Genomic DNA, 22586 nt, shown 5'->3' with positions numbered 1-22586 from the left:
CTAGCAACAGCTTGCTCTCACCCGCTCACAAGGACCGCCCACACTGCAAAAATCGGCCAATCAGAAATCACGCTGACCAAAAAAGAAAAACAGTGACTGGCTGCTTGAATTTAGATTTTTACTATCATGCCATTTTATCTCATCCTTCCTCTGCTCTTTTTCTTCCCGTGATGCATTAGTTTTTTTCTTCTCTCTTCTCTTTTCAAAACTAGAATGTAAGCCGTTAGTAGTGTTTGCAAATACAAACATTGCGATTACTGAAGGTTAGTGACTAAAAAGTAAATTGATTCTTTTATTCCACAGTCACATTCAATTGATTAAAAGTGACAGTACATACAGTTATAATGTTACAAAGGATATCTATTTCAAATAAATGCTTTTAATTTAACTTTGTTCACTAAAGTATTGTGAAAAAAAATGTATCGCGGTTTCCACAAAAAATATTAAGCAACAAAAAACTTTTCAACATTGATAATTATTAATCATTACTAACAATTGAGCACCAGTAATAACTGATAATAACTGAGCAGGATATTAGCATATTAGAATGATTTCTGAAAGCTAATGTGACTGAAGTCTGGAGTGATTCAGCTTTGTTTCACAGCTTTTTCTTCCCGTGATGCATTAGTTTTTTTCTTCTCTCTTCTCTTTTCAAAACTAGAATGTAAGCCGTTAGTAGTGTTTGCAAATACAAACATTGCGATTACTGAAGGTTAGTGACTAAAAAGTAAATTGATTATTTTATTCCACAGTCACATTCAATTGATTAAAAGTGACAGTACATACAGTTATAATGTTACAAAGGATATCTATTTCAAATAAATGCTTTTAATTTAACTTTGTTCACTAAAGTATTGTGAAAAAAAATGTATCGCGGTTTCCACAAAAAATATTAAGCAGCAAAAAACTTTTCAACATTGATAATTATTAATCATTACTAACAATTGAGCACCAGTAATAACTGATAATAACTGAGCAGGATATTAGCATATTAGAATGATTTCTGAAAGCTAATGTGACTTTAGTCTGGAGTGATTCAGCTTTGTTTCACAGGAATAAATTATCATCATTTTAAAACATTACAACAGGAAGTAGTTATTTGAAATTCTAATAATATTTCGCAACATTACTGTTTTTACTGTATTTTGGATTAAATAAATGCAGCTTTGGTGAAAATAAATATTAATTATTCCAAAAGTTTGACTATGTTCATTTGAGATTTCCTGCCGACAATTAATTTATTAATTGTCTTATTGCTTTCAAACTACTATACTAATAAATTTTTTGCCACACCAGTGCAATGGACCATGAAGAATAGAGAAGCACAACAAAAACACACAGGACATAGTTGTGTATCCACGTTTGAAGATTTAAAGAAACATGCCTCTAAAAACTCTGTCTGTAATCTATGCCAACGTAAGGCAAAATCTTAAATTTACTCCCATCCCCATATGGATCCAGGGTGATGGACTGAGTCCAGTCATACCAGTTATTCCGGTTATCGTAACAGCCATTCACACCATGCCATCGCTGACTGCGTATCCTGACGAGGTCTCGCTCGGTGACCTCTCGGCTGACCCCTGGAAGGTCTGTCACAGGGAACTCTGGTATAAACCCATGAGTTTTTCTGCACTCTTTGGAGTTCTTTATCTGTTGCTTGATGTTCGCACCCACAGAAAAGCTCATCCCTGACTTTTCTGAAATCAGTAAGCTATTCTGAATCATCTTACTTTGCGACATCTCTCTCCAGTTTGTCTGCTGGAATGAACGAAGGCTGTTTTTCAGATGCTCACTGTCCTGGATTTCACTTCCTGTTGATCTCTGGCAAGCTTTTGTTAATGTTTTACTTGAAATAGGTTTGATTTGTTGAGTATGAGGGTCGTATGCTAGTTTGCCCGCTTGCAGTTGTACCGTTTTGGTACTGTCCTCTCCATCGAGTTTGACAGTGTGACTGTTATGCTGTTTCTTCCTCGTCTTATCCTCAAAACCCCTTATGTTTGTGTCTGTCACTGTGCTGGAGACCTCATCAAGATTACTGTTGAGTGTAGCAGGTTTGAGTGTGTTGAGGAGGTCTGAAGGCTGTTGCAGCTTTATGTATGAATCCTGGATGGATGAATTTGGTGGATTAGAAGTAATGGAAGTGGATTGTGCTGGTTCCTTGGCCACCAAAAAGTGCCTTTCGTTGCTGTGACTGGCAGAGGCGGTGTTTCTTTCAGACTTGTGCTGGTCTTTGATAATGGTATTTTGGGAATGACGATTGGACAGAGATGTTCTCCAGCTTGTGGACTGTTGTAAATGCTTGATGGACGAGGAATATGGTTTGATTGCACGGACAGGTATTTTACTCGTTCTAAAATTGTTTGGATGTTTAATGGTTTTATCTGGTACAGAACCCCGAGACATTTCAGCCCTCTCACTCATGGTACTGTGAAAAAGAGTTCTGCTGTAATTTACAGTAAGGGTTTGTGTTGATCCAGGAATGCATTCGGCAGAAATCGAATTGTCTGCGAAACCTGAGAGCTCTTTTGCTGTGACTTCGTTTACTTCAACCAGACTCTGCCAACGTCGTATAAGGTTTTTTAAACGTTTAACAAAATCTTCATCTGTGCTCCTTTTTCTCACATCATTGATCAACTTTCCAAGCCTGGTTTCCTGGAATACAACAAAACCAAATCATCTCTTAAGGGAGCTTTTTTTTCCCCTTTTATTTAAGACATTAATGCATTAAAGCCCAGTGTGTGTGTGTGTGTGTGTGTTTCATTCTATGGAAGTCAATGGAGATCAGTAACTGTTACCAACATTCTTCCAAGTTTCTTCTTTTATTTTTTTAAGAAGAAATAAACTCATACAGGTTTGGAACAACTTGAGGGCGAGTAAAGGCAGAAATCGAATTGTCTGCGAAACCTGAGAGCTCTTTTGCTGTGACTTCGTTTACTTCAACCAGACTCTGCCAACGTCGTATAAGGTTTTTTAAACGTTTAACAAAATCTTCATCTGTGCTCCTTTTTCTCACATCATTGATCAACTTTCCAAGCCTGGTTTCCTGGAATACAACAAAACCAAATCATCTCTTAAGGGAGCTTTTTTTTCCCTTTTATTTAAGACATTAATGCATTAAAGCCCAGTGTGTGTGTGTGTGTGTGTGTGTGTGTTTCATTCTATGGAAGTCAATGGAGATCAGTAACTGTTACCAACATTCTTCCAAGTTTCTTCTTTTACGTTCTGCAGAAGAAATAAACTCATACAGGTTTGGAACAACTTGAGGGCGAGTAAAGTGTGCTTTTTGGGTGAACCATCCTTTTAATTCACATTTTCATTGTGACACGCTATACCACAGTTTTTGGGATAAATTTAATGTAAATATAGTGAGTTAGTATCTTACCACTAGAGCCTCTTTAGTCATGGGGTATTTTTCCAGGCAGCATATCACATCCAATAGAGCCATCGGGTTCTGTATCTGCTGACAGATAGAAGTTAAGCTCATGTCACTTCCATGCTTTCATAATATTCTCTGTGCATTAAATAACCTATAACAGTTAATGCTTAGCGAGTCACTTGCTGTCTCTTTTTCTGAGGCTGGTCATACTCATGAAAGTAGATGGGCCTCATGTATTTGAATCTGCTCTCACATGTGCACCTGCGGCAGTGACTCTTTCAGATCCCAGTTAACAGTTGTGTTTGCAAATGTGACATGCTTGCATACTCATTCCAATAAAAATCTGTGAAAAAAGTCCCCAGGGAGTTACATAATAAAAATGAACCTCACCACTGTGAGACTGAGCAAACCAGCAGATTCAACAGACTAATTAAGGAATGAAAAAATCTTGACTACACTTAAAAATAAAGGTGCTTCAAAAGGTTCTTCAAGCGACGCCACAGAAGAACCATTTTTGGTTCCACAAAGAACCATTCAGTCAAAGGTTCTTTAAAGAACCATCTCTTTCTTACCTTTTTGTAATCTGAAGAACCTTATTTCGCCACAAAGAACCTTTTGTGAAACAGAAAGGTTCTTCAGATGTTAAAGGTTCTTTATGGAACCATTTAGACAAAAAGGTTCTTCTATGGCATCGTGAAGCACCTTTATTTTTAAGAGTGTATGGGATACATATTACACAGACATTGGCAAAACGGACATTAATATAAAAAATTTATCAAGAATACGTAATACAGTCAAAAAAAGTTGAAATACTCCAAATATTGCTTTCCTAATATTCTCCACACAAAGCAAGCACATAAAGTGCTGAAAGAATGGATAGAAATTGCAATATAGTTCAATTGCAATAATTAAATGAAGTGACAGTTACTGCTAATGATGCACACGCAGCATGGGTACAAAACCATAGAAGACTGTAGTCATTACTTTGGTCTATAACTCAGCTTTTACTCACACTATTTTGAGCATCGATGGCCTGAAGGAGCTGCTCTTTCAGTTGATGAGGTCTTGATGAAGCTCTTTTCATTGTCTTTGAAAAACATCCACTGAGAGATTCGCTGCATTAGGAACACATACTTACAAAACTCTTCAACCATGCACACGTCTCTCATATGAAACCACTTTACTGCCAGCCCCATATGAGCTCAACTATCCGTGTCCATGCATGCAGGCAAATTAACAAACTGTACCTAAAAGGGTCCTACAGGTGCAATACAGTACTGTTTTCACATAGGCTTACCGAGTTAGCAATGAGTGTCGATTACAACAATATTTGAATCCAAGAAACTACGCTTCAGCAGTTCTTAGAGTTATACACATACCATTTTTTATGAGCTCACATTTAATGACAGAATAAATGTAAAAGATCCTTTTTACACATATACATATTATATCTCCATGGTCTTTGTATTTTTTTCAACAAGTTCAAATGTCACAGTTTTACTGTGCAGTTGGGATAAATAACACAACATTCACCAACTAAAATTCCACTATCTTTGTAAATCTGCTATCTTTGAAATTTGTGCACATTTATAAACACTTATACCATGGTCTGTCTGAGTACTCGATTCTGATTGGCCGGCAGGTATGCATTAAAACCGTTTAATGCACAGGTAGTACCAAGTCAGTTCAATCACCGTTTTATATTAATGCTCTGCTTTAACTGATGCACACACAGAGAGAGGTTCAAGATCGCAAATCGCGCTGTTCACACACAGAAACTTGTGTCAGCGCTGCTCCGCAACTTCTATTAATAGCCTAGATACTGGATCACTATATATTTTTCAGCAACGAGGTGGTAAAATCGCTGTTTTTGAAGTAAACACAGCTTCATTGTTTGTAGAGAGAGGCACAGTTAATTTACTTCGTGGAGGCAACCGTTTCGTGTCGGGTGGTTCTTGGCCTCCACGTCATACATTAAAGGGATCATATGATGCTGCTAAAAAGAACATTATTTTGTGTAGACAGTATAAGTCATTATAATCCGTAATTATGTCTCCACTGGATGCAACAAATGCCTCGTTTATAATGGGTTTTCATGTTTGTGTCTCGTCGCTCTGGCCGGACAGGGCATCACAGTATGGTAGGGGCGTAACATTTCTGTCACACGCTTGAGGTATTCGTCCAATCACAACGCACTGGATAGCTGGCCAATCACAGCACCCCTCGCTTTTCAGACCAATGAGCTTTGTAAAAATCGTTTCAGAAAGGCGAGGCATAGAGGAGAAACAATAATGTACAGTATGTGGAAAATAATGTGTTTTTTGAACCTTAAACCGCATAAACACATTTATACACAATTACAACATGTATTACACCAAATACACAAACTAATGTTCTTTGTAGCAACATCAACATCATATGACCCCTTTAAAAATGAGTTATTTAAAGATTGAAGCTGTTGACCTTGGCTTTTAAGTTGTTATTTGTGCTGTTAGTCACTGAAAATCTTGATGCCACCTCTCAAATGTGGTTCTTGGAAGTGACCTGCGCTGACTTCAGATGAGATATATTATTGTTAACTAAAACATTTTGAAACACTGAAATTGTAAATAAATGAAAAGAAAAAAACGTAAAAAATGAAATTGACAATCTAAACAATAATAGTTGAAGCAACTAACGAAAATGAAAAATCACATACAATTACTAAAAATTAAACTAAAATAAAATGAAAGCTGAAAAGACAAAAAAACCAATGAACATGTCAAATCATGGTTATCAGTTAAAGCTAAAATTATTGAATACATTTTGAAGCACCAACAATGTTAACTAGAAGTAAATAAAAACTAAAATGGAAATAAAACAAATTGAAAAAAAAAAACGACCAATAATATTTAAAAAAGAAAAAGCTATTAAAAATTACAAAATGACTAAAAATGAACTAAAATGAAAATAAAACATAAAAGTTATAGATTAGTCTATACCGAAATATTAATAGACACTAGCAAAATAATGGGTCAAACCTGATGCAATGTGTTTTCACATTTGAATTTGGTGCTTTTCGTCCTTCTTGGAGCCAGTGATTGTATGCTTTCTATGTAAATGAGCTGTATGAACATTTTTCAAAACACTTTTCTTTTTGTGTTCCTCATAAGAAAGAACAACATGAGGACGAGTACATGACAGTGTGTTTATATTCGAGTGCTATTCCTTTAAAGCACAATGAATGTCTGTCCAGATGTTATGCAACAGAAGCCCCTGAATCTCCTAATGTTCAGTCTAGCGCAAAGTTCCTCAAATCTTACCCTGGAAGTCCAATGCACTGCAGAGTTTAGCTCCAACCCTGATCAAACTCAGCTACCTGTGATTTTCTAATGATCCTGAAGACATTGATTAGCATGCTCAGGTGTGTTTGATTAGGGTTAGAGCTAAACTCTGCAGGAAAGTGGATCTCGTGGGCTAGATTTGAGGATCCCTGGTCTAGCGTGTCTCCAATCACAGGGAGGAATGCCAAGGCCTGATTCCACCGCTGGATCCTCTATACCAGGGGTGACCAACCCTGTTCCTGCAGAGTTCAGTTCCAACCCTGATCAAACACACCTGTCTGTAATTATCAAGTGCTCCTTCAGATCCTAATTAGTTGGTTCAGTTGTGTTTGATCAGGGTTGGAGCTGAACTCTGCAGGAACAGGGTTGGGCAGTCCTGCTCTATACTGTGTCCAGGAGTCAATGAAGGCCATTCTGGCTGACCAGCAAATTATCTGCATCCCCCGTCTAATGTACTTTGCTTTCCTGTCACGGGCGTAAGTAGCTCCCCTGGCAAAGTCCAGTTTGCTTACACTTGATTAAGAGTGTAGACACAACTAAACACGCGCCTTAAATGTTCTACGTTGTCTTTTCTTTAGGTCGCTCCTCTGGGAAGCCAATGTTGCAACATATTGTTTTATGGGAGTTTACATGTGCATGTATTCCTTCATTAAGACCAAACAACAGGTTGTTAACGGTCACGTGAAATCCTCTTAGCCATCCCATAATACTCCACACATCATCCACATTTCAAGGCAAGAAACCAAGAGTATATTCACAGTCGGAATGTAAAACATTTTTGTCTGCCATCTTTAGAAGTACTTAAAAAAAAAAAAAGAAATCAGAGGAAGATGTTTTATTTGTCTGTACGCCCATTATATTGTAACATTTAATGTTTGTTACGTGCAATGAATCTGTACCTACAATAACATTCTATAGTGCTAAACCAGGATTGTCTAATTATTGATGAATATAATTGTAATGACCGATTACCATTTCATAGCCTGATGCATTTGAGCAGATTATGTATTATTTGGTGACATTAAAAATGAAATCAAAGTATTAAAAATGTTTTATGTTAATGACTAAATGAGTACGATTAGTGACAACACTAGCAGGCAAAACTAAGGCAGGCCCTTTTCTGAAAAAAAAACTAATCTAATCTGATCACTTTTGTGAAGCATTTCATTTCAAATGTACCTAATTTAGCATTTTACCCTTTAAATTCCCTCTTGCCAACTTGACTTGGCATTATGGATAATCAATACATGACTCCCGCCATGGATTTTGAACATTCCTTCCTGAATGCATTGATCTGTGAAATACACTAGATCAGCTTTAGCTTTAGTAAAAAAGCTGAGCACAATACAGCGATTGTGGTCTTCAGCTCACCGGCATGTGTAAGGTCCTCTCCTCAGGCACGTAAACCTCAAGATAAAAGCCGTTTTGAAAAATACAAATGTAATCAACATCTTAAACAAGTGCGTCATTTTATTTATTAACTAGAGCAGCAAAACTAATACGTGAAGACAAAACATGGTGAATGACATGCAACGAGACATGACAACTTTTTCTGCTTTGCAAAACAACTCGTTTATACAGTAAAAACACCTCCAAAACTACAGGAAAGAGAACAAATGGAAAACGCTTTCCCCATTGATTTTAAAGATGCCATCAAATGTCAGCCAACTCCCAAGTGCTGTTCAATGTTTGTAAAAGGCGACATTTCAAAATACTGCCGAATGAATGGTTGGGCAAGACGCAAAACTAAACAATAAGAGAACATATTGAATGGACTCCAAATAATACATGAGAAAAGCCAACACCGGCAGAGGCCACCCAGTGAGATGATCAGCACCCCTCTACCCAAGCACTTTCCCATTCATCACACATAATTCATTAAAACAATCCCTTAAAAATCCCTTCTGTCTGGCCATGTATCACTGGGCGGTGCGTCTCCACTCATGTTGAGTCCACTGGTCGTCTCTTTATTGGTTGGATCAGTTTAGGTGTCTTGAGAGCATCAGAGGTCACCTTTCTGGGCGATAAGGAGTCTGGGCGTGTGGCTACACCAGCTGTACAGCGGCAGCCTGAAGGTAACCGTGCAGGAACTGAAGAGCTTCTGCTGGCAGACTGGTGCTCAACATTGAGGGCACCTGTTAAAGACAACATTCGGTTAGTTCAACAGCTCAGCTAGATCTGGAGACTCAAGTCATTTAAGTGATTACATCGTTAGTGATACTCACCCTTCCAGGACAGGCGGTGGAGAGTTTGTGTAAGGACTGAGCTAGGAGGATTTTGGGATTGTTGACAGCATCTCCGATGGGGTCATGCTCTTTCTTCCCTGCAAAAGCAAGCTGTGAGAAAGCCGTCTGGTATCCTGGAGTGTCCTCTATGTCTATGAAATGCTCATCGTCTGGGATGCTGTCGTCTTCTGGTAACTCAAACAGACCAATCAGAGCCTGCAACAAAGGGGTCCTAAAGAACAGAAACAGGCTTTTCTCACCAAATGTTCATGATTAATTCATCAGCTCATCTGACAGCCCACGTTATCTTGTTAGACTCCATGACAAATAAAGAGACGGGGGTGAGGGTCTTCGAAATGTGCTCCTTGTATCCTTTTTGGATTCGCAAGTATTTAAAAAGCACATACAATTTTAAGAAAAGCTATGACTTGGCACTATGACTATATAAAGATATGACACAAATGACTTGTATCAATCAAGATTAAAGTAACTAAACATTTCCAGGTATTTAAAAGGTGCAGTATGTAAAACTAACAGCTAGTGGTTAAAGTGTGTATGGCAGTCCAAATGCAAAATATTGTTTCTCAGCCCCCTCCTCCTCACACTCGACACTCACGTGGGTTGGCAGATTGAGGACATTTCTCCACGACCATGCCAAACATCCTGAGGAGGCAGAAAACAATGGAAACGATCAGAAAATAAAAAAAAAAACTCAACACATGCACTTTCTTTAGAAGATGCTTTGATGGGAAATTGTCATCAATAAGCCAGTCAGTAATATCTGCAACAAGATTATGACTCGACATGTTTAGAATAATAAAGCTACTTGCTTTGGCTGGATGCCATCAAATATCTCCTGCAATGCAATTGCTCCATATTTCACACAATAAAGGTTGATAAAGACTAGAAAACCTGTGAAGAGAAAAAGTGACAGATCAATATAGTGAGCAATTTGTAATTTTGAAATTACAGGGCTCATATAAATATGGGGTTAGAAGTAAACTACGATCAGAAATGACAGCAATCTCTCACTCTTTACAAATTTTGTGGTCTTAGAGCTCTGAAGCCTCTGGAAAAGCAGAATAAAGATCTGCTTCCTGTACTGGGTGATGGAATCTCTGCATACAAACACACAGAAGCAAATGAGTACAGCACATAAACATGTCAACTCTTTTATTCTTGTGTCCTCATGGCGCATTGCTTACGGAGGCATTTGCTCCACTATACTGTTGAGCAGATAGAAGCCTTGATGGTCATTAGCCTTGGATGCAATGAGCTTCTGGAATACTCCAAGAAGACCAGGCTGGTGGGGGGAAAAAAACAAATTACATTATTTCAATGGGAATGTATTGTAGGTAAGGCCCACTGCATTATGAGTATTCATCTAGCAAAAATAATAAAGGCCATCCCATGAAGCACTCACAATCTTGTCAGCCGCTGTGCTGGCGATGGTGGTGGCTCCTTTCTCCAGATAGGCCTGCAGCAGCCGGACGAGAGGAGGGATGTTTCCTGTGCGTTCCCACAGCGCGGGCTGCAGCATACAAACACACAGAAGCAAATGAATACAGCACATAAACATGTCAACTCTTTTATTCTTGTGTCCTCATGGCGCATTGCTTACGGAGGCATTTGCTCCACTATACTGTTGAGCAGATAGAAGCCTTGATGGTCATTAGCCTTGGATGCAATGAGCTTCTGGAATACTCCAAGAAGACCAGGCTGGTGGGGGAAAAAAAACAAATTACATTATTTCAATGGGAATGTATTGAGGTAAGGCCCACTGCATTATGAGTAGTCATCTAGCAAAAATAATAAAGGCCATCCCATGAAGCACTCACAATCTTGTCAGCCGCTGTGCTGGCGATGGTGGTGGCTCCTTTCTCCAGATAGGCCTGCAGCAGCCGGACGAGAGGAGGGATGTTTCCTGTGCGTTCCCACAGCGCGGGCTGCAGCAGGTGAGGAAACAGGGCCATGTAGGAGGAGGGGATGGAGCTGGTGTGGATCTCCAGCAGCAGAGACATCACCTGGAAGACGTAAGGCACAAACTCTGCAGGGCCAGAGATGAGACGAGAGGAAGGGCCCATAAAAACATGGCTTCAGGACTGTGCACCATCAAGAGATTACATACAGGAAACACTTTGTATGCTCTATTATTCAGATGCTTGGGGTCAGTAAGATTATTATTATTTTTAGGAAATTACATTGACGCACACTCAAGTCATACTGTTTACTCAAGTGACAGTATTTATAATGTTACAAATCAAAATGTTTACAAACATTCACAACAATGTTCTTTGAGCAGCAAATCAGCATATTAGAATGATTTCTGAAGGATGATGTGACACTGAAAATGTCAATGTTATTACTCCAGTCTTTAATCAAATAAATACAGACCCCATACTTCTGAGTGATTGTGTAAGTCACCACACAACTGTGTGATAAAGGTTATAGAGTTTAACACATTTACAACAGTGTAACACACCCTGCACATCATTCTGGAGGATCTCGGTAAACACAGGAAACAGGGCCTCTTCAAAGCTGCCCACAGTGTCCCGATTGGCCTTGCAGGTGATCCTGATGGACAGGCACAGTGACTCGAACAGGTAATGGTTGAAATGCGGCTTACTGGGATTCTGTAGAGAATACAAAGTTTGTTATCTTTAAAGAACAGGCTGCCCACACATACAAAAGATTTCAAATGGAACAAGTTTAAAATTTGCTACATGTTTTATTCAGTGGGTGGCTATTCTTTGAATGCAGAAAATGTGCATGCTGCAGAAACAGTGCTAGTATGGCATGCTGAACAATATCCTGTGTGTAAAACATGAAGATGTTCCGTCCTGCCTTTAGGATCAAGTCCTGCTTGGGAAATGTCCCCTTTAATGGACGGATATTTCTGTGTGTCCTGCCAGTGCATCTAATGCCATGGACTGAGACAAAGACCACATGACTGGACACCAACCTGCACTCAAGCATCCTTCATAGGACAGCAGATTTAGTGACTGGCCTACCTTGCTGACGAGGAGGAGCTTATGAGTGAGTTGGCCAATGAGAGTGGGGATGTAGGGCACAATGGCATCCTGTAAGAGGGAGAAACTCCTCATGATGGCTAGAGAGGTGACAAACCGAACAAGTCAAGGAGTAAATAAGAATATTACAGTAAATAAAATGTTTTACTACTAAAAGTTGTGAATATCAAAGAGCCAAGCACCTTTCATTATATATTCATTCTCAGATGAGCCAGGGATTGCTAAAGCTTTGAACAGATTGTTGAGTAACTGTTCTGTGAATGGTGCCATTTCAGCAGGAGTAATGCTGAAAAATAAGATTAGTTCAGAAAATAAATAAATAAAATGGTCAAAATTCAGAACATGACCGTTCTCATGTCTCGTAATGGAAAAACTCACAGAGTGGCGTTGTTGGCTCCTCTCATGGTGAAGATTCTCTCGAGTGAATGTGCTGCATATGTGTGCTGAACGATGCTTTCTGTCTGCAGGTGAGCCACCAGGAGAGGAACAGCCTCCAACAGCTGCTCTTTAGGGAGCTGGAGGACCAGACAGAAGCCAGACCAATCACACCCAGTGAAGGCACACTTGCGTAATGAAAAGCATACAATGTAATGGAAAGGAAAGTGCTTACTTGACTTCTGAAGGTCATAACATACTTGATGGCATCTGCTTTCAAAACTGGGAACTCGTTCACTGAGGGACAAAGAAGAAATGAACTGTCATTCAGCACCATTGCAGTTCCAGTAAAAACTATTTAACGTGCTAAATGAAACGAGTGAAGCCAATTACCATTGGGAGATTTCAGGTCTACTAGAATGTGGTTGACGAAGAATTCACACAGGTTCACCAACTCATTGGCTTGTGTTATTCCATGCTGTAAACCAGAAGTATGCATTTGTCAGACTGGACGTCAGATCTATAGCTCACAACGCAGAAGAAATCAGACTCAAACTACTCCTTAGACTGGCTCCAATAATCTCAAATCTGCCACATAAATATAATTTTTACAGCTTGTATAAAACATTCATATTAAGGTGCGAGTTACTTTGACTTGAACCATTGTCTGAATACGTGTAAGCCTTTTGAACAGATGTCTGCAGCACTTTGTTAACAGTGGTCAACCCATTTTTAAATTCAATATGAGCTTTATTTATATGTGTGCAGGTTACGTTCATCTCAGAGCGGCTCCGTTCACAGTAAATGCTGCTCCACACAGACAGTTATCATTTACAAGCACGGACTGTCTCGGATTTTGCATGTTTTTATGTCCACATGTTCTTGTTCAAGAAATGACAGTGGCTGTAGCATGTCTATCATAAAAAAGCTGCCAAATATTAAAGATTAAATGGACATTTGACTTAAATGTTTAGTCAATATAAACAAATTATTAGATAGTACTGTAAAGTGCAACGACCGTTGACAGGCTGTTGGCACCCTCAGCAGGCATTTCATATAATACATAATGCACAATACAATTTATGATTATATTGTTTTATTACATTATGTACTTGAACCATCTTGTTCAATAATGTCCATTTCACTATTTGCGAAAAATCTCACCTTTTGCGTCTGAGCTTTGGAGGCCAGAGATGTGACCAGGTAGATAGCAGCATCTTTGTGTTTCCAGTTCACCCCGGGGTTCTTGGCATATTCTGTCAGCATGGAGTTCACATAGCCAGAGAAGATGCCCGTCACCGGGCCCTCGAAGAACTTACAGAGGCCTCGCACCAAATCACAGGCTGCTCTACGCCTCGTGTCGATGTCTGTGAGGAAAGGAGGTATGATTCAGTACGGGAAGATGGGAGTGTCTGAACAATAGAGTGTAGCATCAACATACCTGAGCCTTCAAGGTCTCTGATGATGTACTCCTCTGCGTTATCTTCAAAAGCCTCTTCATCTGCACCTGTTTTCATACAATTATCAATTTACAACATGAAAAATCCTTCTAGATTATTTGTACCACTTCATCAGCTGCTATAAGAGCTTGACAATAACAAATTGACACATACTTCTAAACTCCATGTTGGGTACGATGACCTTCTCACAGATGCTGGTAAGAACATTCTGGTCTTCAAAGAGATGCTTATAGTGCGGCCGCTCACACACTGATGCCAAAAACTGGATAGCATTGCTAACAAGCTACAACAGACAATGTTGTCAGGCACTGTTAAGAAAAAAAAACTAACAGCACTATGAACACTAAAATAATGTCCGCCACCAAGTCTGTAAACCAGTGGTTCCCAATAGAGCCCGACCGATATATCGTCTTGCCGATATTATCGGCCGATATGAGCCTGGAATATGCCGCCGATATGAATTTTTTTTTACACAGCACATAATGCAGATAAAATGATTGAAATGGTGTAATTACTTTGTTTGTCCAGCAGAGCGCGCTCCATTGTTTGCTACTGGCAACCTGGATGAAACGCTTTAAAGCTCAAGTCAATGGAAAACCATTGAAACTTTGAACGGCCATATCTCCGCAACGGCGTGGCGAATCCGCACCAAATTCGGGGGATCTCTTCAGCTCAAGGAACCCTCTCGAACGCGAATCGAGTGTACGTCTCGAGGCCCTCTTTCGAATGAGACCACCCCCGCGTGGATAGCCCCCAGGGTTTGGGAGTTACGGGTGGTTAAATTCGCGGTCCGGCGCCGACCGATCTAGCGATCCCGGGGGGCTACCGACACGCGGAGGGTGACGTTTGAGAGGGCTCCTCGAGCTGAAGGGATCCCCCGAATTTGGTGGAGATCCGCCGGCGCGTTCGCGAGATAGTGACACCAGTCAACACTTTCCCTTCAGTAAGGAGGTTTCTTGTTCAGGCAGCATTCACGCGTTGTCTTATTCGACCACAAGTGCCCTGCGAAGTGGACTTCACATGAAATTCCGCCATGATTCCAGTTCCAAAGGAACGTACACGTTACATTCAAAGGGCATTAAAGTGCGCGAGACGTGAATTTATATTGTATTTATTTACAGAGGTAGGGGAGAGCGGGGCATAAAGTAACACTTTTTGACTTTCTCAGTTTGTGTAAATCTACATGGGGTTCAGAATATATATATTTTTTTTTATCCACGGTAATTTTACACTTGTCTAGTACAGATATGTCGCTTTGTTTCATTACAGTGTATAGGTTTTTCTTTTTTTACCCTCAAAAAATGGAAGTGAAATGTGACAACATGCCCCGTAGGTGGAACACATTGTAACATCTGAGGGGCACATTGTTACTTGACCATATGACAGCTTAAAATCTTCTCTGATCGAATGAAAAAAAATATACAAGACAAACTAATATATTTTGTTAATAAATATAAATATATATATATATTTATTTTTTGTTCAAATAAAATAATGGCGTTTTTTAAGAATTAAAAATAATCTGATTTTGGAGTTTGACAATGAACATTGCAACCATGCTTGGGACGGCCCACATAAACGAGCAAAAATGCTTTACATGTCTTGAAATAATAAACCCCGTTACTTTGTGCATCGCACTAATCGCAAGTTTATTGTTAAATTGTTAAATGCCCTTACATATCTCTGTCACCATTATAAGTGTTTGATCACATTTGAGTGATTATTGCAAAAAATGTATGTATTTATATTCTGTTTATGTATATACTGTATTCTATATATAGTACCAGTCAAATGTTTGGACACACGAATGGGAAAGTGTCCAAACTTTTGACTGGTACTGTACTATAATATACACAAAGAATATCGGCCGATATATCAGTATCAGACTTTTTTTTTTTACTCCCTAATATCGGTATCGGCCCCAAAAAACCCATATCGGTCGGGCTCTAGTTCCCAATACTGGTCCTGGAGAACCCCCAACACGGCACGGTTTTGGTGTCTCTCTTATCTGACACACATTTGAGGTCTTGGAGTCTTCACTAATGAGTTGAATCAGGTGTGTTTGAATAGGGAAACATCCAAAATGTGCAGTGTTGGGGGTTCTCCAGGACCAGGATTGGGAACCACTGCTGTAAACAACTTGCAACACATAAATACAAAACAAATTTTAAATGAAATCCACTTACCAAGTCATATTTAACCTCCTGTCCAGTTGTGACCAGCAGGTTCCAGATAGCTGTGACAAAGCGAGGTAAGTAAGGCTGGAACTCTTCATCATATTTTTGAGCGTAAAGTGCTGCGTTATCACAGATTTGGGATTTCAACAGCTCCAACAGACCAGCCTCCTCCTCATCCTACAGCAAGAAACTCACAGTTTAGTTTGTTGGTCTTGGTTATTTGAACTTACAGAAATTAGATTTGTGAGCACTCCCGTGTTAGAATATTTCAATATGAGAATAAACTCACATCTGTTTGCAACAACTTGTTATCCAAAGTCAATAAGTTATGAAAATTTGTCATCCAAGTCTCCATGTTATCCTCAAAGAACTCTGGGAGATCCTGAAGAGATTGGAAAAAGAGATGTGAACTGGCAAACAGGCACAGAAGTGCCATTGGAAGCATGAGCGGTTGTAAGTGCAGACTCACCTGGAAGTTAAGGCTGTAGAAAAGTTTTGAAATAAGTGTTAGGGAAGAGAAGAGCACTTTCAGGGCGTTGACATCTGTTGCATGAGTTTGACACAAATCAATCGTAGCCTAAAAGTGAAACAAACAAGTGCCATTTCCATTTCACACACATGAGTAAAAGCAAATGATTAGATGGAATAACAAAAAGGACAACAATTCATTGACTTTACCTTGAAGAGTTCAGTGAGAGGCTGTGCAAAAGTGTCCAGTACCAGCTTGATCTCTGACCACAGCTCATTGGACTTAAACTCATGGCGGTATCTGAAAGACAAGAGACAACACTCGAAATACAGGATGTATCAAATTTATGTAAGGGTCAGATACAAAAGTGTCTAGAAATGTAACAACACCTGAATCCAAAAAAAGTACATATATGTATTTATTCCAATACCTTTTAAAAAGGGAGTGTGCCGTGCGAAGAACTCCATTGATGATGTGGAAGTCCCCGCTCTGAAAACGAGTCACCATCTCGGTCAGGAGATCTGGCCATTTCTGAGGGAAATCCTCTCGCCCGATGATGCTGATCGCATCACTCAGCTTGCAGAGGGGAAAACAGTCACTATTATTTACAGATCATGTATTTATTTGTGCTCTTGCTTGTAATTTTGTTTTTATTTGTTCTTAAATTATTACTGGAGTGTTCACGCGTCTTTAACAATGTTTGAACTTTTTATTAGTTAGGCTAACAGTGTTCACCGTTGTATTGAAATGGAGAATTGTGAATTTAAAAGTCACATCTAAAATTTCTTAAAGGGGTCATATGCGATTTCAAGTTTTCCTTTCTCTTTGGAGTGTTACAAGCTGATTGTGCATAGATAAGATCCCTGAAGTTGCAAAGACTAAAGTCTCAAAACCAAAGAGATATTCTTTATCAAAGTTAAGACTCTGCCACGCCCCCCTAAAACGGCTCGTTCTAACACGCCCCCACATATCTACCTCACTATGTGGAAATATTAGCATAATGCCGCCCAAATGTTCACGCAAAGAAAGAAGGCGTGGTTTCAGTAACCGCAGTTAGGGTTGAAGCAGCCAAGTCAGGGAGACGCTGTGTTTCAGTGCGAAAGCAAAATAACTTTATTTGGCCTTCCGAAAGTAGATGCATTTAGGAATCTTTAAGATGACTTACAACAGAACAGTAATGCATTTTATGGATGACCGTTTCGTGAACCTAGGAGAGGAGGTAATTCTGACTTTGCTATGACAATCTGGCGCTTCTGAATCAGCTACTGTTTTGTTATTAGTTTAAGTATTTGCTATTGACTGTTCAAATGCGGAGTTTTGCGCATCGTGTGTGTGTGCGCGCGCGAGCGAGAGAGAGACACACATCACTGTGGAGTTAAGCTTATTTCTTATAATCAAATGACATGGGCCAAAAATAGACCCATTGATCTATAGGCTACAGCAGTATAGTTTATTACAAACCTAGTAATGTGGATTACAGCTACAGCACTCATTCCAAATAACAAGAGTAACTGTAAAAGTACACAGGTGAAACTTTTATTCTAACTGCTGCTTCTCATGGGTTATCTGAGATTCGTACCTGTTTTTGTATTTGCTCTGGGCTGGTTAGCATCAAATTTACAATGTTGGCTTTGATAGCAGTCCGGTCAGGATCAGAGATTTTGTTTGGTTCATCCTCAACCTTAGGAAGAGAAAGTACATAAATCCAGATTAAATGCCACCTATCACACACCAGACTGTTTTAATAGTATTTAACAGTACACTCACTATGCGCCAGTTCCTCTTGATGTAGTTCTTGAAGGTGACTGCTGCACACACGCGAATGACCTCATCTTGGGACTTCTCTAGTACTGTGAGCAGTAAAATGGGGTAGTTCTGGTTTCCCTCCACTGATTCCAGAAATTTCTCAGCTAAAGATGGAGAAGGTGAGAACACAAAACATGGGGATATACAGTATAGTTAAGACTAAACAGTGTTATTTTACATTTGATTACTTTACTGTGCCTCAATACTACCGAAAAAATTTATAGCACTGATTATTTCGTTCAAATCTTTTTTTTTTCTATTGTATATGAAATAGATTTTTTGTTTGTTTTGTAAATTAGTTACGGTTTACTTGTCTTTAACAGTTTTTGAACTTTCAATTAATATTATGGTAGTATTGCCCAAACTGGTATTGAAATAAAAAAATCTCTCTAAAGAAATTTTAATTAACATACGAGAATCAATATGCTTTTTGGCCAAACAAGCACACTTTTGGACTAAAAGCCCTGAGGTAAGTTGTTTACTTTAACATTTCGTTTTAAGGCATAAAACATTCATTTAATCTATCTTCTAAGTAATGAAAATTAAACAAATTAATTTTTTTTGGAAAATAAAGGTCATTTAATATTACAATTAAAACATTGAAGAAATATTGAATGCTTATTCCTTAAAAATAAGGTTTTAATCATTTTAGTAGTAGTAGTCTGTTACGTACATTCTACTCAACAACAGTAATATATTTCTGCCAATGCCCTCAAGTTAAACCGAACCTTTATTTTGACGGGCTGCCGTGAATACCTTTACATTTCTGTGTGTGTATGTCATGATGATAGTTTTACTGAAATGAAATGGTCAAATGCTCATGAAGTGACTCTCAGAGCAGTTCTGGAGATGTTGTTCATGTATTTATGTCCTCATTAGTGAGACGGCAGAGGTTAATATCACCGGAAGCGTCACAAGCGTTTCAGTACAAGTAACGTTACTACACAAAACCGCGCGTCTGCGCCATTCATAACACAGAGACACGCAGAATTCATATTTAAATATGAATCGGTTTGCGGCTTAATATTTACAAATACTAGTGGGAGTGGGCTCACTTGTGTGTGTGTGTGCGTGAGCGTGCATCGGGCGGAACTCCGCTGTGCGTGATGCAGAGAGCGCGACCATAAGTAGAGACTGAAATGACATGCCGTCATGTAAATAAGATAAATAACATAAGGCTATTTAGTTTGCTTAATGAAAGAACAAGGTATAGACATGTTCTATAAGAAAGGTAACTTTAAATGACTTCTGTTGTGATCTGGCGCTATAGAGAAAATATAATTAAATATAATTAACGACCTTCAAGGGGCCGCCCCCCCTAAAATAATGGCAGGGGAAAACACTGCATTATGCTAATATTTCCACATAGTGATGTAGATATGTGGGGGCGTGTTAGAACGAGCCGTTTTAGGTAGGTGTGGTTGACTCTTAACTTTTATAAAGAATATTTCTTTGGATTTGAGACTTTAGTCTTTGCAACTTTACAGATCTTCTTTATGCACCAAGAGCTTGTAACACTCCGAAGAGAAAGGAAAACTTGAAATCGCATCATATGACCCCTTTAATGTTTGGCCAAATTATGCAGCCCTACAAAAAAGCACAACAAACCTGGTTTTCTTTAGAATATTTCCCCCCAAATTCAAACATTTACAATTAATCCAGAATGCGTCAGCAAGATACATTTTTAATGAGCCAAAAAGAACGCACGTCACATCTCTGTTCATCAATTTGCACTGGCTACCAGAAGCTGCTCGCATAAAAATCAAGGCATTAATGTTTGCCTACAAAACCACCACTGGCTCTGCACCCCTTTACCTAAATTTATTACTAAAGAGTTATATGCCCTCTAGAAGCTTGCGTTCTGCAAGTGAACGTCGCTTTATTGTGCCATCCCAAAGAGGCTTTTATTTATTATATAATAAAAAAATGTGTACTGCATTAAGCTAACTGAGACTTGTTATAGCACTTGCGTTTCATTGCTCTTTTGTTGATTCTGATTGCTTCTATTGTCCTCATTTGTAAGTTGCTTTGGATAAAAGCATCTGCTAAATGACTAAGGCCCAATCCCAATTCTACCCCTTAGCCCTTCCCCTTTCCCCTACCCCTCCGTTTCGCGCGTTCACGTGAAGGGGTAGGGGTGTCTCGATTCTCTTTTGGTTGGAGGGGTAAGGGGAAGGGCTAGATAGCCCTTCAAACTAAGATTTTTCGGGACCACACTTCAAACGAAGGAGTATGAATTATCTCAGCGTATACCCGCTTCAGGGGCAACATGGCTGCCCGAGCGAACAAAAAGACACAAATGTAAGCATTTTTAGTATTAATAAAGATTTTAACAAAAAGTAATCATTTGTTTTATGTTACATTCAATCATGAGTTCATATTTACGGTCATGTCACTCAAAGAAACGTTTGCAAAAAAAATCGCTAATATTTGCTAACTAACGTCGTCATCATTACAGACTGCACGATAGTGCCACAACATATTTTCATGTCTGATCAGGGCGATAACCACCGTAGACATTGAGGGGGGCTAGTCCCCCCAATAATTAGAAATTGCTAAACCCTTTTCTCAAATATTGCCAATTCGAGAGAAAGAGAGATGAAAGTTGCGTGTATACGCGTCTGTGCGTTTCTCTTTTTAGAGTGAGTTTACTTAAAAAAAAAAAAAAAACAGCGATTTTATCCTCTCGTTGCTGGAAAATACAATGTATCGATTCAGTATTTAAACTTGTAATAAAAGTCGTGTGGCAGCGTTGACAAGTTTCTTTTCTCCTGGATGTGTGAGCTGCACAATCTCCGATATGTGTGTGTGTGTGTGTGTCAGTAAGCAGCGCATTAATATAGAACGGTAATTAAAGGCTCTAATGCTCAGCAGCACAGCAGTATAGCTGTGTGTATTGTAGGAGCTAGACGACGTATGATGTGTGACGTATAGTAGTGGTGTCCCAATTCTTAGGGGAATATTTTCACCCCTAGACACTCTGTTTCAAGGGACAAGGGGAAGGGGTAGGCGGAGGAGTAGGGGAAGGGGAAGGGGTATAAAATAGAATTGGGCCTAAATGTAAATTGTTCAGCACTACTGAGAACTGTGAAATTTCACTAGTATATAACATACTGGCATAGTAATGACAACATATTACAATACAAGACTACATGGGCATAAAACACTAATATTTTTCTCTTTTTTTGGCAAGCTAGTGAAAATTTTGGCAGCTGGGCCAGTAGGAAAAAAAATATTAATGAGGCCTGAATGTTTTGTCCTTCTCATACACAAATCCAAAGAAAATGCAGTATTATTTTTAGAATAGCCTCAAATGTGAAGGTTACCTGGCCGTCTCACAGCTGGGTCAGGGATTAGTGTTTTCTGCAGATACTCAGTCAGGGTTTGGAGATTTCCATCATTGAGCTCCATGATTGCTACAGAAATAGAAGGATCCACTATGAGAACTGATGCAGTGAGATGACACACACACACACACACACCACTACAGCAAGGGTACTGTTTTATTGATTAAAATCAAGTCATTCTGTAAAGCAGAAAGATCATGCTGATGATAATGTGAACATGTATTTATTTTGTTAACGCATTTCAGAAATTAAAGACCTGCATCTGAAGTTAATGTAAACGGACCCTTACATTTTTCTTCTGCACATCCCTTATACAGATAGCGAAAACTGCTGATAATGTTCATGTTTATGATCTTGACAAACGGTAGCACACATGCTTGGCCTGCTCTGACTGAAGCGGCCTGACAAGTATCTCACTCACATTTACGACTAAACACTAAACTGTGCTCTGTGTGGTAGACGGCTGGTTAATGGGCTCCACTGTGTCAGTCTGGCTGTTTATGATAGCGTTTACTGACAGAAACTCAGGCCATGATTCACGTGCTAAAGCTGTTAGCATGCTGAGAAGAAATGCTAGTCATCCAAAATAATCACAATAAAAAAAGCGCTTCACGATAAAACGACCTCTATTTTCCAATGTGACGGACACTGAAGAAACCGCCAAACGAGGTTAATTTAGTGAAAGTAAGGCGGAAAGTACTGCGTTATGTGGTTAGCTCACGAGCTAACTCTCCAGCTCACTCTTAACAGCGCGCGCGCTGCGTGCGTAAGCATCCAAACAAGATAATCCAGTAAACTCGTAGTTTATTAACGACCAGAAGATACTATAGAGTGGATTTACTAACAATGAGATAAAAAAGGGTCTTACCGTTAGCTGTATGAAGAAGTGCTGCGCTAACCACCGGCGAGAAGTTTCAAACGTCTCAAGTGCGCGGTCAGTCACGACTGTGCGCATGCGCAGTTGCGCAGTAATGCGCGCTAATGAGACAGAGGAGCGCA

General features: G+C 39.3%; 2 protein-coding genes and 1 long non-coding RNA gene across 3 annotated transcripts; all 3 read right to left on the bottom strand.

Moving 5' to 3' along the window:
- Positions 1-1361: 1361 nt before the first annotated feature.
- Positions 1362-2522, bottom strand: LOC107592902 (mediator of RNA polymerase II transcription subunit 26-like). Its single transcript, XM_016282478.1, has one exon. The coding sequence runs from the start codon at positions 2419-2421 to the stop codon at positions 1387-1389; it is 1035 nt and encodes a 344-aa protein (XP_016137964.1). The 5' UTR covers positions 2422-2522; the 3' UTR covers positions 1362-1386.
- A 440-nt stretch (positions 2523-2962) lies between these two features.
- On the bottom strand, positions 2963-4474 carry LOC107592904 (uncharacterized). Its single transcript, XR_001610040.1, has 3 exons — positions 4389-4474; positions 3383-3457; positions 2963-3043 (listed from the first exon to the last, which is right to left on the bottom strand). It is a non-coding gene; the product is annotated as an uncharacterized lncRNA (long non-coding RNA).
- Positions 4475-8156: 3682 nt separating this feature from the next.
- Positions 8157-22579, bottom strand: LOC107592878 (exportin-2-like). The gene is made up of 26 exons (XM_016282455.1): positions 22456-22579; positions 21567-21656; positions 18202-18344; positions 18014-18115; positions 16865-17010; positions 16644-16734; positions 16435-16542; positions 16255-16347; positions 15975-16142; positions 13942-14071; positions 13770-13835; positions 13493-13695; positions 12722-12806; positions 12564-12625; positions 12332-12468; positions 12136-12239; positions 11936-12033; positions 11407-11557; positions 10763-10971; positions 10546-10643; positions 9957-10042; positions 9755-9836; positions 9541-9587; positions 9227-9296; positions 8925-9156; positions 8157-8834 (listed from the first exon to the last, which is right to left on the bottom strand). The coding sequence occupies exons 2-26, from the start codon at positions 21649-21651 to the stop codon at positions 8745-8747; spliced, it is 2886 nt and encodes a 961-aa protein (XP_016137941.1). The 5' UTR covers positions 21652-21656; positions 22456-22579; the 3' UTR covers positions 8157-8744.
- Between the last annotated feature and the right edge of the window lie 7 nt (positions 22580-22586).

The sequence above is a fragment of the Sinocyclocheilus grahami genome, unplaced genomic scaffold (genome assembly GCF_001515645.1).
Source record: "Sinocyclocheilus grahami isolate Dianchi unplaced genomic scaffold, SAMN03320097.WGS_v1.1 scaffold160.1, whole genome shotgun sequence".
NCBI lineage: Eukaryota > Metazoa > Chordata > Actinopteri > Cypriniformes > Cyprinidae > Sinocyclocheilus > Sinocyclocheilus grahami.
This window is presented reverse-complemented; position numbering and strand designations above follow the sequence as displayed.

Bases quoted from the DNA above. Each gene is read 5' to 3' on its own strand.
- LOC107592902 (XM_016282478.1), bottom strand. From the start codon at position 2,421: ATGAGTGAGAGGGCTGAAATGTCTCGGGGTTCTGTACCAGATAAAACC.
- LOC107592878 (XM_016282455.1), bottom strand. From the start codon at position 21,651: ATGGAGCTCAATGATGGAAATCTCCAAACCCTGACTGAGTATCTGCAG. The intron at 14,072-15,974 runs GTAAGTGGATTT...TGTCTGTTGTAG, and splicing joins AGGAGGTTAAATATGACTTG to CTTGTTAGCAATGCTATCCA. The intron at 12,034-12,135 runs GTGCTTGGCTCT...TCACCTCTCTAG, and splicing joins GAATGAATATATAATGAAAG to CCATCATGAGGAGTTTCTCC.